Source organism: Scomber japonicus, chromosome 14 (assembly GCF_027409825.1).
Source record: "Scomber japonicus isolate fScoJap1 chromosome 14, fScoJap1.pri, whole genome shotgun sequence".
NCBI lineage: Eukaryota > Metazoa > Chordata > Actinopteri > Scombriformes > Scombridae > Scomber > Scomber japonicus.
This window is the reverse complement of record NC_070591.1, coordinates 3,224,903-3,242,002: the sequence shown is the minus strand read 5'-3', so window position 1 is coordinate 3,242,002 and position 17,100 is coordinate 3,224,903. Positions and strand designations below refer to the sequence as shown.

The window sequence follows — 17,100 nt, the reverse complement described above, 5'->3', positions numbered from 1 at the left end:
ACTTTCTTTGAGGGCAGTCCTTATCACAACAGCATAAATAACAAATACAATAAAAGGAGTAAATATAAATAACAGGAATCATTTTTAAGTGCAGTGTACGGTGCAAGTCCAGTATGGTGCCAGAGTCCATATCAGGCTTCCAACAGAGCTTCCACTACCATGGGGAAGAAACTGAGGTTTAAAGTACATTTATAAAAAGGGATGTCCTTAAATTAAAGGATGGGTTCACACACATAGTTTATTCACACTCAAATTTATATCTATATCTAAATTGGTATTTATACCTCATTCTACTTTATTTATATTCAGCTTGTTTTGCACACACGTAGCTTGTGTTATGTCAATATGTGAACACATGGTCTGACCTACACTACACAGAGTCTTGGTAAGTCTTCTGTTGACATTTGGCCCACCTTGAAAACCTTGTATTAAATCTGATAAATAAAAAATACTGACCATTAGCAAATCTCTTTCTTTATAATATAATAATAGTAAATATAATGTTTTGATTTGATGAGTGGTGTACGCTTACCGGCCGAGTTGTGTAACTGCGGCAGGGAGTCCTGACCCCATTGACCCTATTCCCTTAAACAGGCAACGTGCACCAGGAGATACATACATATATACGTTTTATACCTTAATAGGGGCGACATGTACTTATAAAATCCAAAATATGCAAAATGTATTAAAAATGATTTGTGTAAATGTTAACTTAGGTGCAAATGAGATGCCTAGTAACATCAAAGTAAATAATACACAAACATAGTTTATTCACACTCAAATTATATCTATATCTACATTTGGTATTTATACTTCTATTCATATTCAGCTTTTTTTGCACACACATAGCTGAGTCTTAGAGAGTACCTTGTAGAACCTGATAATGCAATAATTTCCCAATAATGTAATTAAAAAAACCTCATAACCTCATAATTAAAAAATGTAGTAATGTTATTACAATATTGGGAAATTATTACATTATTAGGTTCTAGAAAAATAAGGTTAACCCAATAATGTAAGAACCTCCTGTTAATGTAATAATTTATTACATCATCACTACAGAGATTATTACATTACTGGGAAATACACTTTATTACATTATCATTTAATGAACTTTTTTTATTGAGTTACATTATTGGGAGTTATTACACTATCAGGTTCTATATACCTCCATTAAAGCTGAATTATTGAACTAGTCAGTGAAGTAAAACTGAGTCAAATATAAAATAAATTCTTCTGTATGAATGTGTCGGCATTGGTACAAAATGAACCCAGCAAATAAAACATCACAGCAAACATTTGATTCATCTTATGTTTAATACTCTGTTGATTATCAGTATTGTATTGCCATAAGAAATAATTTATGTTCCATGCTTGTGACAATTGAAATGTATGAAATATATTTACATTATTTTAATGCTCAAAAAAACTCAGCCAAATCCAAAGCTCAGTTTCCATTTGATTCATCATGAAAACAGTCATTGCATTTTCTTCATATAGTTTTCTTTTACAGGCTCACTTTGATCAACGGCATCATTCAAAAAGACACAAACAAATAATAAAATAATGATGGAAATATGGAGACCTGATCTGAAAGGTGGAGAAGAAGTGATATGAAGTAACAGATAATATTTGTACACATTCAACACTTCAACACTTGTATATAAAATAAAAAATAAATAAACACATTGCCTCTCCCTGACTGGATTGACATACATCAGGATATGAAGGCGATCGTCCACTTCAGGCTACATCATCATCATCATCATCTTCATCTTTTCTGATTAGACATAGATCAGTTTTGGTTTGTTTTCTCACATCAAGTACACAACAGCCCCTGAAAGAGGCAAGGTGACCAAGGATCTTAAGACAGCCCCTAAAAGTTTAAATCCATAGTTCTTCATTAATTTAATTACTTAATTTAAGCATTATTTGGCACAGACAACACACATTCAGCAACATTTTAGTTCAGACTGCAATGTAAATGTGTCAGAGTTAGCCAAGAGACATTTTTTTAAAAAATAGAGAAAACAGAGAAAGAAAGATATATTAAAATAGACATTAAATTATGAACTATAAATAACACATCATTCATACAAAGTTAGTAAGTGAGTAAAAGCACAGCACACAATAGAGTCTGATGGTGAGGCACACAGAAACTGTAGTTTTAGTCATGACTGCAGCTCAGGTGATGTTTGAGTGTTTTTAGAGAGAACTGGTCCTATGTATGGCGAGAGTGTTCCAGTAGTGTGATGCTCAAACAGAGAAGTCCAACTATCCAAACACACTCCTTCTATAAGAAACAACGCAGTCCCTTCGTAATGTGGACCTTGTGGTTCTGGTTGTGTCTTTTCTGGGCACAAACTGACTCAGAGGCGGAGGGGCAGGTATCATTGTATAGTCTGAGATTGTCCAATGTGAGAAGATTATATTTATAATTTATAAAGTTACAGTGGTTATATCTGTGAGGCTTCTTGTCCATGATTGAAAGTGCTTGTTTATTGAGGGACTTGAGCTGATGTATCAGGGTTATTCCAGCTTGTGATGTAGTATGATAGATGGGAGAAGGTCTGGATGAAGGCGTTGAGCAGACGAAACTTCATGGTGCGGATTACCTTCTTTATGTATTTCTTGAAGGTTAAATTTGAGTCCAAAATGAAGCCAAGATATTTTAACTCTGATACCAACTGGAGTTTTTTTTTGTTTTTTTTACCATTAAACCTCACATCTGATTTACAGACCTCTGTAGTTGTTTTGGAGTGCAAACATGCATACTGTCTTGTTGACATTAAGGTGCGAGCATCACTGACTGACATTCAAAGGCTGCAGGACAAACTTTAGTCTTTAGTTTTAAAACCCTGCACCAAATACAACAGCCAAGATGACAACAAGCAGATTCACAGAAACAGATCCAGCAACTCCAGATTTGTAGAAAATGTTTTCTATGGGTTCACTTTGTTTGTCACTGATTGGGTTCTTCATCTGGCAGGAAAACGTTTTATCACGTGTTGTCTCATCTTTGGTGATGGTCCTGTTCTTCTTTCCATTCCTCCACTCTCTGTCTCCCATCTTCCAGCTGTAGATGACAGGTTCAGCTCCCTCAATGTTTCCCTCACAGTGCAGGGTGCATTGTTTATATGCAGAGGTACATACCAGCGGTTTTAACTCCACAACAGGCTGAGGCACCTCCTTGATCACTTTTACATTATATCTCTCGGGCAGGACCATGTTGTTGATTTCCACTGAATACACCCCACTGTCAGCTGAACTCATGTTTGTGATCTCCAATATTCCAGTTTCTTTGTTCAGGGTTGTTCGGCCTTTAAACACGTCGTAGTACGTTAGATCATTTATCGATTTCAACCATTCTGCCACCATATCGCTGCTTAGTTTCCATGTGACAGTGTTGATATCACCGGAGAAGTTAGGCCTCAGCTCCAGTTTACCTCCGTCCCTGACAAACTTCTCTTCAGTTAAAACAGAGCTCAGCACCGCAGACAGCAGCAGCACCGACATGAAACACCTCGTCAGTTTCTCCATGTTCACTGATTAACACAGAATGTCTGATTTTATGTCTGACTTCACATCACAATCCGGGAGCACTGAAATCCGTTAACAGTTAGCTGTCTGCAGCAGCACTCCCTCCACACGTCCAGCACCATCTTGAAATACCTCAACAATGACATCATAGGTCCTCCCAACTCGCTTGAAAAAAAAAAAGATAAAACAAAAATAATAATAATGAATTAAATAATAATGACAGTAATGTAATACAATACAATATTAATACCAAAATACCAGAAAATGAATGAATAAATATAATAAAAGTAAAAATGTTTTGATTCGTTGAGCGGTTGACAGCGACGCTAACAGGCCGAACCGTGTAACTGCAGCTGGGAGTCCTCACCAAATCTGCGGTTTAAGGTACATTTAGAAAAGGGATGTCCTTAAATTGAAGGATAGAGCCACAATTTTTTGTTTGTTAATACACACACATAGTTTATTCACACTCAAATTTATAGATATCTGAATTATTCATACTTCTATTCATATTCAGCTCTTTTTGCACACACATAGCTTTTGTCATGTGAATATGTGAACACATGGTCTGACCTCCACTACACAGAGTCTTGGTAAATTGTTGTCCCTCTCTTTCTTATCCTGTTATGTTTGTGTTTTTGTTTAATGTTTAAGCCTTAAATATTCCTTTTTCTGTTGACTTCTGACCCACATTGAAAACCTTGTATTTGATACTTGGTGAGTAAATCTGATAAATAAAAAATACTGACCATTAGAAGATCCCTTCCTTTGTAAATTGATGCCCCACTCTTTGTTACTTCAGTCTGTCTTCTTTGTGTAAGGAATGTGAGTAGTCTGCTTTAGAGAGAGAGTGCCTCCATTAAAGCTGAGTTATTCAATTGTTAGTGAAGTAAAACTGAGTCAAATATCACAGAAATTATTCTGTATAAATGTGTAGGCATTGGTACAAACTTAAAGCAAATAAAACATCACAGGAAACATTTCATTAATTTTCTAATGCAAAAATGCCCCAAAACATGTCTTAAAAATATAAGAATAACCTTATCTGTGATGATAATCCAACTCTATCAGCAGACTAATTCAGACTGATGTGTAGAGACTGGATGAAAAAACAAAAAATTTAAAGCAAGCAAACAAACTAAAGCCGAAAGAAACCACATGTATCACTAATCAAAACACAGTATTTTCTTTTCACTCATTAGTTTGCAAATAAGTATTTTATTACTATGAAACATACTTTGTTTTATGCTTGTGGCGATTAAAATGTAAAAAAATATATTTAAAAAAAAAAAGAAAAATACATTTGTATCTGCATTTCTATTTTTATATTTTTCTTTTACAGGCTCACTTTGATCAACTGTGTCCTAAAAAAGAGAGAAACAAATATAATAATGATGGAAATATGGAAAACTGATCTGAAATGTGGTGAAGAAAAGATAAAGCAGCAGAAAATAAACATTCAGATAAACAACACTGTTTTAAAAAGTAATTAAAAAAAGGAAATCATTTTATATTTAACTGATAATCACAACACATTACCTCTCCCTGACTGGAGGACTGACATGCTTTAGTCGCCACCAGGAAATGAAGGTGATCGTCCACTTCAGGCTTCATTTTCATAAACATTTTCATAAACATTTTCATAAACATGATCATCATCATCATCATCTTTTCTGATTAGACATGGACAGATCAGTTTCCTGACAGACTCTCGTTTTCGCCACATCAAGAACACAACAAGACACACGAGAGACAAGATGACCAGAGATCCTATGACAGGCCCTAAAAGTTTAATCCAGAGATCAGAGTCTGGAGGATTATCTCTGTAGAAAGGGTTGGGTATGGGGTCACTTTGTTTCTCACTGATCGGGTTCTTCATCCGGCAGGAGAACGTTTTATCACGTTGTGTTGTCTCATTGTTGTTGATGGTCCTGATCTTCTCCCCATCTATCCACTCTCCTTTTCCCATCTTCCAGCTGTAGGTGACAGGTTCAGCCCCCTGAGTGTTTCCCTCACAGACCAGGCTGCAGCTGTTTGATGCACGAGAACATGTCAGTGGTTTTACCTCCAGAACAGGCTGAGGCACCTCCTTGAACACTTTTACATTATATCTCTCAGGCCGGACCATGTTGTTGATTTCCACTGAATACACCCCACTGTCAGCTGGACTCAGCTTTGTGATATTCAATGTTCCAGTTACTTTATCCAGGTTTGTTCGGTCTTTAAACATGGCGTAGTACTGCAGATCATTTATCGATTTCAACCATTCTGCCACCATATCGTTGTTCAGTTTCCATGTGACAGTCTCGATATTACCGGAGAAGTTAGGCCCCAGCTCCAGTGTACCTCCTTCACCGAAAAACTTCTCTTCAGTTAATCCAGAGCTCAGCACCGCAGACAGCAGCAGCACCGACATGAAACACCGGCTTTGTTTCTTCATGTTCACTGATTGACACAGAACAGGAAGAATGTCTGAATCTATATCTGTCCAGTTCCTTCCGCATTGAGGTATACTTTTGTTTTTTTCTTTCTGCATTATAACAAACAGGAAGTTTATTGTTAACATGAAAATGAGATATAATAATATCCAAGTATCTTTCTAACACTTAACATTCACTCATGCCAAACAGTATCATATATAAATGTGTGACTTTAAACAAGGTTTTCATGCATGTACAGCAGCTGTATCACATGCAGACACCACTGTGCTGTATCACATTATAGATCACATTGTTGAAGTGTTAAACAGTCGGTCAGTCACACTCCAAACCTCATCCTTCCTGTAGTCTGCAGCACAAAGCAAAGTGAGTTACCAACTGTCTGTAGTTTACTGTTATCATGAAGCTGTTCAAAAGAAAAACGGTTATTAACCTTTATATACTTACTTTTTCTTTCCATGATCTTTTATTTCCCCCATCAACTGTTATTATGGATAACATTAGCATAAAGGAGAGTCTTCCTGTCAATAAGAGTCACATTTATATTTGACTTCATTTGTCGTCATTTCCAGTTACATGATACATCATATCAACATTTCCTGAAACATTCAGTCTAATAAACAATTGTCAGTGTTCACAAAACACCCTGATCATGTTCTGTGTTATTAAATAATGCATTCACAATCAGAATATCAATAAATACAGACGCAAATAATCAATAAATACCATTAAAGCATTGTGCCAGCAGGAATGGTTCATATGTCTCTGAGCAGGAAGACTACACAGCAGGGATGCAGCTTTTATCCACGTGTTTGTCAAACAGCTGTAATAAAGAAAACACTGCTGCTCAGTCAGTGATCACTGTGCACATTTATTAGTATCAGCACATGTGGAGACAAATTATGTCAAAGCCGACTGACTGCTGTCATCAGAAGCAGGCGACGCTTCACCTGACGCTTCTGAGGAAAAGACATGTCATTTCTCTAAAATCGCATCTCCTCGTCTCCACTCTCCTCTAGTGGTTTAATTGGGTATTTCTCAATTCTCTTAAATTGCGTCCACGTTTCCTTCTGTCTTAGTCCCACCCACCGTGGATGCAGGAGAGACGCAAGGAAACCACCAGAGGAGATATGATTTTAGAGAAACAGCGTCACAGCAAGCAAGGTCTGTTTCTGATGAAGGCGGCTACTGATCAACTATCCGTCAGTTGTTCACTGAACCATGACTAATACAAGGTGCACGGTTATCACTGACAGAGCAGCATTGTTTTCTCTCTACAGCCTGTTATATTATATTATATTATATTATATTATATTATATTATATTATATTATATTATATTATATTATATTATGTTATATTATATTATATTATATGATTATACGTGTTTGACAAATAAAACCTGTGTCCTGCTCAGAGACATATTGACCATTACTAGCTATTGGCAGAACGCGTTCATATGTCACTGAGCATTTATTGATTATTAGCGTTGGTTTACAGGTCAGAAAATGTTTCAGGAGCAGCTGGATGTTATTGTATGGAGCAAGTGTGGAGTAAAGAAGCTGAACTGAACTAACAGTCTCCTCTGAGTGATATATCAAGTGAATATCAAACACCAGGGGGAGCTGGCTGCTGGTCATAAGACATGAGCTCCCATAAAAAGGGCTATTCATCACTGATTCACTCTAATAAAGTTATTGGCTGCATGCTATTCCTGCCATCACCACTAAAGTGTGATGGTGCTGTAACACAAACTTCACCCAGTTTAACTGAAAGATTCAAATAAAAACTTTCTTGGTCACTCAGTCTGAGCACAGAATCTACATTATTCATTTCTCTGTTATGTGGTAGTCAGCACAATAATCCCAATAATCCAAGTCAGGTGACTCTGAACACCAGAGCCAGTGATTTCTTCTACCACAGATGTTAATGACAACCAACACTGATGTTCCACCTGCTGTCAGCACAGACCTGCTAACAGAAGAAGCTGGAGATGAAGGGAAACAGCTCAACAGCTCGTCCTCTCTGTGTCTTATTTGTGCTGATAAACTATAGAATATATAGAATATAGTACATCACTCTGCAGCGATACTTTGCCCTGTGAGCTCCATCAGAAGTCATGATGTAGTTCACACACTGACAAACAGGAAGTTTATTATTAGAATGCATTTCTGACACTTTGAACATTCACACGGGTGATACAGCTTCAGATATACACGTGCATATGAGTCAGCAAGATTACCATGTAACTACAGCAGCTGTAACACATACAGACTCCACTGTGCTTTAACACATTATAACTTAAATATCATCCTGATTCATCATGAAAACAGTCATCTGCATTTTCTATTACAGGCTCACTTTGATCAACTGTATCATAAAAAAGAGAGAAACAAATAACATAATAATGATGGAAATACAGAAAACTTACAGATAAACAACACTGTTTTAAAAAGCATTAAAAAAGGAAATCATTTTATATCTAACTGCTGATCACAACACATTACCTCTCCCTGACCGGAGGACTGACATGCTTTAATCTTCATCAGGAAATTAAGGTGATCGTCCACTTCAGGCTACAATTTCATAATCATCACCAACATCTTTTCTGATTAGACATGGACAGATCAGTTTCCTGACACATTCTCGTTTTTGCCACATAAAGAACAAAACAACATACAAGAGAGACAAGATGACCAGAGATCTCAAGACAGGCACTGTAAGTTTTACCCTGCGTTCAGAGTCTGCAGGATCTTCTGGAGGATCTTCTCTGTAGAAAAGGTTTTCTTTGGGGTCACTTTGTTTCTCACTGATCGGGTTCTTGATCCGACAGGAGAACGTTTCCACACGTTGTGTCTCCTTATCGTTGGTGATGGTCCTGCTCTTCTCCCCATTCATCCACACTCCTTCTCCCATCTTCCAGCTGTAGGTGACAGGTCCAGCTTCAGTCAAAGCCACAGCTTCGTTAGGCTTTCTCTCACAGTGCAGAGTGCAGCTGTCTGATGTAGGAGCACATGTCAGTGGTTTTACCTCCACAACAGGCTGAGGCACCTCCTTGATCAGTTTTGCATTATATCTCTCAGGCAGGACCATGTTGTTGATTTCCACTGAATACTCCCCACTGTCAGCTGGAGTCATGTTTGTGATCTTCAATGTTCCATTTTCTTTGTCCAGGGTTGTTCGGCCTTCAAACGTGCTGTAGTACGATAGATCTTTTATCGATGCCAACCATTCTGCCACCATATCACTCCCTAGTTTCCATGTGACAGTGTTGATCTCACCGGAGAATTTAGGCCTTATCTCCAGTGTACCTCCTTCACCGAAAAACTTTTCTTCAGTTAAACCAGAGCTCAGCACCGCAGACAGCAGCAGCACCAACATGAAACACCTCGTCAGTTTCTCCATGTTCACTGATTAACACAGAACAGGAAGAATGTCTGAATTTATATCTGTACAGTTCCTTCCGCATTGAGGTATACTTTTGGTTTTTCTTTCTGCATTATAACAAACAGGACGTTTATCATTAGCATTTAAATTTTAATAATATCTGAGTATCTTTCTAACACTTAACATTCACTCATGCCAAACAGCATCAGATATAAATATGTTTTAATGCATCTACAGCACTGTAACACATTATAGATCACAATAATGAAGTATAAGTAGGTCAGTCAGGCTCAAAAACTCAAAAACCTCATCCTTCCTGTACCCTGTATCACAAAGCCAAATGAGTTACCACTATCTGTAGTTTGACTGTTTACTGTTATCATGAAGCTCTTCTATATCTGCTGTTATGAATCTAAGAGCTGAATGAAATACTATACTCTAGAATAGAATTTAAAATCCTTCTCCTCACTTTCAAAGCTCTTAATGATCAGGCTCCATCATATCTTAAAGAGCTGATAGAACCTTATGAACCTACTAGAACACTGCGCTCCCAGCATGCAGGCTTACTTGTGGTTCCTAGTATCTCTAAAAGTAGAACAGGAAGCAGAGCCTTCAGTTATCAGGTTCCTCTCCTGTGGAACCATCTTCCAGATTTGGTCCGGGGGGTCAGACACCCTCCCTACATTTAAGAGTAGGCTTAAAATATTCCTTTGTGATAAAGCTCCTAGTTAGAGCCGGTTCCAGCTCCTAGCTTATGCTGCTATAAGTTTAGACTGCCGGGGGACTCCCATGATGCACTGGGCTCCTCTCTCCTCCTCCCTCTCTCTCTCTCTCTATCCATCCATCTATATCCATTAACATGCATGTACTATTAATGCATTCAATAAGCTAAACTTCTTCCCCGGAGTTGTCTGTGCTTTCTGGTCTCACAGGTAATCTGGGCCTGTAGACGTCCGGATGACAGATTCCAGTCCCGGACCTTCAATGTGCTTCTCTCTCCTCTCCTTCCTCTCTCTCCTCTTCCTCTCTCTCCTCCTCTCTCTCCTCTCTCTCCTCTCCTTCCTCTCTCTCCTCTCTCCTCTCTCCTCCTCTTCCTCTCTCTCTCTCTCTCTCTCTCCTCTATCCTTCCTCTCTCTCCTCTCCTTCCTCTCTCTCCTCTCTACTCCAACTGGTCCAGGCAGATGTTCTCCCACTCTGAGTCTGGTTCTGAGGGTTCTTCCTGTTAAAAGGGAGTTTTTTCTCTCCACTGTCACCAAGTGCTGCTCATGTGGGAATGTTGGGTCTCTTCAAAATTAAAACCCAAAGAGTTCAGTTCAGACCTGCTCTATGTGTAAAGAGCCTTGAGATTTGTTGTGATTTGGTGCTTTATAAATAAAGATTGATTGATACTGAATCTATAGATTTAAGTGTAGCAGCAGGATTGTGCATATAAATGATATCACTATAGTATAAAACGGATAAAAAAGGTTGATTGGACAATTTGTTTTCTGCATCTTTGGTAAAACAAGTCTTATTTCTGTAAAAGAATACCAGTTTTGCTTTTAGTTAGTTCATTGATGTGATTTTTGAAGAACAATTTATCATCAATCCAGAAATAGAGAAGAGAATATTAATAAGAAGAAACTTTTTATAATTAATGTCTCATCCAGAGTGTTAATACTTACATCATTGGTACAGTTTGTCTTTTGGGACTTTTTGTTTATTAGTTTGTTTTAAAACAGCATACATCTAGTTATGTCCAAACTGTATTAAGATGAAATGAAGATGGCTCTACAACACAGAAGTCATAATGGATATGTTGTAGTTTGACCAGCAGAGGGTGCTGTGGTGCAGAGAATAATGTCGTCTGCATACGGATGAATTGTACTGTTCCTAAGGTTTCCTCCTAATTCATTTATAAATAATTGTGACTAAAAGTGATGCTAAAATACAACTCTGTGGTTCACCTTTGTTCATATTCATAAAACTGGACTGGCAGCCATCAGCTACTAAAGTTAAACACATGTCTTAACAAAAGAAGAACTTTATCTATGATGATGATCCAACTCCAGCAGCAGACTGATGTTTGTTTGAACACTGAACTCTGTCTGATAGATGCTTTAAACAAACAAATACAAACACACTCATTATTATTAAAAGCAGAATATTTTCTTTTATTAAATGTTTTTTGCAAGTATGTTAGTACTGTTAGAAATATTTTAAAATTCACACGTGAAGATTAAAATATGAGATAAATCCAAAACAACAATAAAACATCCAAAGTCAAAACACATTTTGATTCATTATGAAAATGTTTATTTCTATTTTGTTTTTATACTTTTCTTTCAGAAGCTCACTTTGATTAACTGTGTCACAATCAAAAAGAGAAAAAAACATAATAATGATAAGAATAATAGAAATATGTAAAAACTGACAGTGGCAGAAAATATACGTACAGATACAACACTGTTTAAAAAAGTTTTTTTTTAATACATATATATATTTAACTGCTGATCACAACACATTACCTCCCTGACTGGAGGACTGACGGCTTTATCAGGAAATGAAAGTGATCATCCATGTCATCCTCATCATCACCTTTTCTGATTAGACATGAACAAATCTGCTTCGTTACATTTTTTTTGCCACATAAAGAACACAACAACACCTCAGAGAGATAAGAAGCCCAGAGATCTCAGGACAGTCCATAAAAGTTTAATCCACTGTTCAAAGTCTGCAGGATCTTCTCTGTAGAAAATGTTTCCTATGGGGTAACTTTGTTTCTCACTGATCGGGTTCTTCATCCGGCAGGAGAATGTTTTATCACGTTGTGTCTCCTTATCATTGGTGATGGTCCTAATCTTCTCCCCATCGATCCACTCTCCTTCTCCCATCTTCCAGCTGTAGGTGACAAGTTCAGCTTCAGCCAAAGCCACAGCGTTGTCAGGCTTTCCCTCACAGACCAGAATGCAGCTGTCTGATGTACGAGAACATGTCAGTGGTCTTAACACCAGAACAGGCTGAGGCACCTCCTTGATCAGTTTTACATAATATCTCTCAGGCAGGACCATGTTGTTGATTTCCACTGTATACACCCCACTGTCAGCTGGACTCATCTTTGTGATCTTCAATATTCCAGTTTCTTTGTCCAGGGTTGTTCGGCCTTTGAACACACCGTAGTACGTTACAGCATTTATCGCTTTCAACCATTCTGCCACCAGCTCGTTGTTTAGTTTCCATTTGACAGTGTTGATCTCACCGGAGAAGTTAGGCCTCATCTCCAGTGTACCTCCTTCACCGAAAAACTTCTCTTCAGTTAAACCAGAGCTCAGCACCGCAGACAGCAGCAGCACCGACATGAAACACCTCGTCAGTTTCTCCATGTTCACTGATTAACACAGAAAGGGAAGAATGTCTGAATTTTTAATCCACACGACGCCTTCTGCGCAGTTCCTTTCGTATGCTTTTGGTTTTGCTTTCTGTGTAATCAGAGTGTGAACTGCAGGTCAGATGTTGTCATGCTGCCATAGTTAAAGGGACAGAGCAGCCGGATGTTTATGGATACTTCAGGATACTTCTCATGTCTCTTATTAGGGGATTTCTCAATTCATTAAAATAGTCAGACACTCTAGTTAAAATCCCTATAGAAGAATAACCTGTAGAGCTGTGCAGCCAATCTACAACCCTACACACAAAAGTGAATGAGATTAATGCCACACACACACACACACACACACGCACACTGGGAATAAACCTCACACACTACAATGCACCCTGGACACAGCACACTAATGTAACCACACAATCCACATCAAGCTTTAAGGACCACTCCAAACTGCAGGCAGGTCCTAAACCACTTCTACCACTAGGGGGTAGCAGAGGGACGCCTTAGCCCTCTGCTGCCTTCCTACAGGCCTGTTTCTGGGAGTCAACTAACTAAAACTAACCTAGGATACAGTATATAGACACTAAGACAAAAAACTCTTGACAAGACCATACATGAACATTAAACAAGGAAATATAAAAAACGTATCTCGCCTCGGGCTGACGACAAGACCCTCCCATGGGGTGCAGGTCGCAGCTATCCGAACATGACAGTGGTTTTACCTCCACAACAGGCTGAGGCACCTCCTTAATCAGTTTTACAGTATAGCGCTCAGGCAGGACCTGGTTGTTGATTTCCACTGAATACACCCCACTGTCAGCTGAACTTATGTTTGTGATCTCCAGTCTTGCAGTAGTTGTGTCCAGGGTTGTTCAACCATCAAACGTGTCGTAGTACTGCAGATCATTTATTTTTTCCACCCATTCTGCCACCAGATTATTGTTGTGTTGCTGTTGATTTTAGCGGAGAAGTTAGGCCTCAGCTCCAGTGTACCTCCTTCACTGAAAAACTCTTCAGTTAAACCAGAGCTCAGCACCGCAGACAGCAGCAGCACCGACATGAAACACCTCGTCAGTTTCTTCATGTTCACAGATTAATGCTAAAGAGGAAGAATGTCTGAATTTATATCTGTATTATGTTTTTTCTTTCTGTATTATAACAAACAGGACGCTTATTATTAGCATTTAAATTATATCAAATAACATCTGAATATCTTTCTAACACTTAACATTCACACATGCCATACATGGTGATATCATGAAGCTTTTCAAAAATGAGACAATTATTAAAAAGACTCATTTTTGAGTTCATAAAATACCAAAGGGGAACCTTGAACTTAACAAACCTAGTGTAGTTTGTTCCTAAGAGACAAAAAAAGAGGAAGAGGAAGAAATGTGACTGTGCACTTGAATATGTATGCACTAGTTATTTGTTTCATGCACTTTGTCTACAGGTCAGAAAATGCTTCAGCAGCAGCTGGATGTTATTGTATGGAGCAAGTGTGGAGTAAAGAAGCTGAACTGAACTCACGGTCTCCTCTCAGTGATATATAAAGTGAATATCAAACACCAGGGGGAGCTGGCTGCTCTTCATAAGCTCATAAGTGTCAGATATAAATGTGCAAATGAGTCAGCAAGATTTACATATAACTACAGCAGCTGTAACCATTGGCGGTTTTTGCTATGGGCAATGTGGGCAACCGCCCAGGGCGCAATCTACTTGGGGGCGCACAAGTGCTCTCAAAGAAACAAAAACAAAAAAAAGGGATCAACTTGTGACTGCAGAGGCTGTGAGCAGGTTGTGTGTGAGTCTGACTCTCAGAGGAAAAGCAAGGGGGGAGGGGGGCGGGGGGTAGACTGACTTGATGATTATCATCCCAGGCCACACAACACAAACTGCTGCTTCCAAATAAATAGTAATACATTTATAAAATTAATACAGACCCGTTATAGCTACATGTAAATTATTGGGTTATGTGAAAATGCAATAAATAAATAAATAAATAAAATGCAAAAAAAAAAAAAAAAGTTTTACATACTGTATTTCATTTATTCACCTTATTTTTGTGGTGAAGAATTTGTGCAATTTACAATGGTGTTAACATACTACATGTCATTTATTTATCTTAATTTTTTTCTCTCTTTCTTCTTCTTTCTCTTTCTTATTTATCTTAATTACTCTTGTTAATTTTTGTATTTAATAACATATGTAATAAAATAACATAAATAGTTCAATATTGTGCATGTGTTGCGGGGGGCGGGGGGGTTGGCGATGGTCGGTCCGCCCTATATAACACATTATAACTTAAATATCATCCTTCCTGCATCACAGAGCCAAATAACACAATTACCAACTATCTTTGGTTTAAATCATGTTTCCTGTTATCATAAAGCTCTTAAAAAGTGAATCCAATTTTAAAGTCTTTTAAAGAAAAATATGTCTTAACAAGAAGAACCATAACAATCCAACTCAGCAGATTGATGTTTGAACAGTGAACTGACTGATAGATGGTTTAAATAAACAAACACAAACAAATGATTTTAAAAGCAGAGTATTTTTCTTTTATTCATTATTTTACAAATAGCCCAAGTATTTCATGATTGTGAATAATACTTTACATTACAGTTTCCATTTGATTCATCATGAAAACAGTCATCTACATTTTCTATTACAGGCTCACTTTGATCAATTGTATCATAAAAAAGAAACAAATAACATAATAATGATGGAAATACAGAAAACTGATCTGAAATGTGGTGCAGAAAAGATAAAGCAGCAGAAAATAAACTTGCAGATAAACAACACTGTTTTAAAAAAAGCATTAAAAAAGGAAATCATTTTATATCTAACTGATAATCAAAACACATTATCTCTCCCTGACTGGAGGACTGACATGCTTTAGTCTTCATCAGGAAATGAAGGCGATCGTCCACTTCCGGCTACATCATCATAATCATCACCATCTTTTCTGATTAGACATGGACAGATCAGTTTCCTGACACACTCTTGTTTTTGCCACATCAAGAACACAACAAGGCATAAGAGAGACAAGATGGCCAGAGATCTCATGACAGTCCCTAAAAGTTTAATCCAGAGTTCAGAGTCTGCGGGAGGATTACCTGTAGCATCTTCTGTAGGAACTTCTGTAAGATCTTCTCTGTAGAAAGGGTTGGGTATGGGGTCAGTTTGTTTCTCACTGATTGGGTTCTTCATCCGGCAGGAGAACGTTTCCACACCTTGTGTCTCCTCATCATTGGTGATGTTCCTGATCTTATCCTCGAGGATGATGGTCCTGCTCTTGTTCCCATCCATCCACTCTCCTTCTCCCATCTTCCAGCTGTAGGTGACAGGTTCAGCCCCCTCAGTGTTTCCCTCACAGTACAGGATGCATTGTTTCGATACCAGTGGTTGTAGCAACACAACAGGCTGAGGCACCTCCTTGAACACTTTTACATTATATCTCTCAGGCCGGACCATGTTGTTGATTTCCACTGTATACACCCCACTGTCAGCTGGAGTCATCTTTGTGATATTCAGTGTTCCAGTTACATTGTCCAGGTTTGTTCGGCCTTCAAACGTGTTGTAGTACGTTAGATCATCAAATTTTTTCAACCATTCTGCCACCATATCGTAGTTCAGTTTCCATGTGACAGTGTCGATATCACCAGAGAAGTTAGAACTCAGCTCCAGTTTACCTCCATCCCTGATAATCTTCTCTTCAGTTAAACCAGAGCTCAGCACCGCAGACAGCAGCAGCACCGACATGAAACACCTCGTCAGTTTCTCCATGTTCACTGATTAACACAGAACAGGAAGAATGTCTGAATCTATATCTGCACAACGCCCAGAACCCGGTTCCTTCCGTATTGAGGTACACTTGTGGTTTTTCTTTCCGCGTTATAACAAACAGGACGTTTATCATTAGCATTTAAATTTTAATAATATCCGAGTATCTTTCTAACACTTAACATTCACTCATGCCAAACAGCATCAGATATAAATATGTGTTAATGCATGTACAGCAGCTGTATCACATGCAGAGACCACTGTGCTTCATCACATTAATTAAGTGTTAGTTGGTCGATCAGACTCAAAACCTCAAAAACCTCATCCTTCCTGTAGCCTGCGTTGCAAACCCAAGTGAGTTACCAACAGTTTGTAGTTTGGCTGTTTACTGTTATCATGAAGCTCTTCAAAAGAAAGACTGTTATTTAAAAAAAACTTATTTTTGAGTTTATAAAATACCAAAGGGCAACTTTTAATTTAACTAATTTAACTTATTGTAACTATTCTTCTATTTTTTTATTCATGCCATAAAAATCATTGATGTAACACCTAATTTTAATTACAGAAAAGCATTATCTTAAAATAA

General features: G+C 37.9%; 3 protein-coding genes across 3 annotated transcripts; all 3 read right to left on the bottom strand.

The window, feature by feature from the left end:
* Window positions 1–2,035: 2,035 nt before the first annotated feature.
* Window positions 2,036–3,641, bottom strand: LOC128373122 (uncharacterized). Its single transcript, XM_053333380.1, has one exon. The coding sequence runs from the start codon at window positions 3,538–3,540 to the stop codon at window positions 2,851–2,853; it is 690 nt and encodes a 229-aa protein (XP_053189355.1). The 5' UTR covers window positions 3,541–3,641; the 3' UTR covers window positions 2,036–2,850.
* An 8,192-nt stretch (window positions 3,642–11,833) lies between these two features.
* LOC128373121 (uncharacterized) lies at window positions 11,834–12,813 on the bottom strand. Its single transcript, XM_053333378.1, has one exon. The coding sequence runs from the start codon at window positions 12,724–12,726 to the stop codon at window positions 12,013–12,015; it is 714 nt and encodes a 237-aa protein (XP_053189353.1). The 5' UTR covers window positions 12,727–12,813; the 3' UTR covers window positions 11,834–12,012.
* Window positions 12,814–15,626: 2,813 nt separating this feature from the next.
* LOC128373264 (uncharacterized) lies at window positions 15,627–16,517 on the bottom strand. Its single transcript, XM_053333553.1, has one exon. It carries the CDS (start codon window positions 16,515–16,517, stop codon window positions 15,627–15,629), a length of 891 nt encoding a protein of 296 aa, XP_053189528.1.
* Window positions 16,518–17,100: the final 583 nt, after the last annotated feature.

What these genes read in the sequence shown, in the direction of transcription:
- LOC128373121 (XM_053333378.1), bottom strand. Translation starts at nt 12,726, where the DNA reads ATGGAGAAACTGACGAGGTGTTTCATGTCGGTGCTGCTGCTGTCTGCG.
- LOC128373264 (XM_053333553.1), bottom strand. Translation starts at nt 16,517, where the DNA reads ATGGAGAAACTGACGAGGTGTTTCATGTCGGTGCTGCTGCTGTCTGCG.
- LOC128373122 (XM_053333380.1), bottom strand. Translation starts at nt 3,540, where the DNA reads ATGGAGAAACTGACGAGGTGTTTCATGTCGGTGCTGCTGCTGTCTGCG.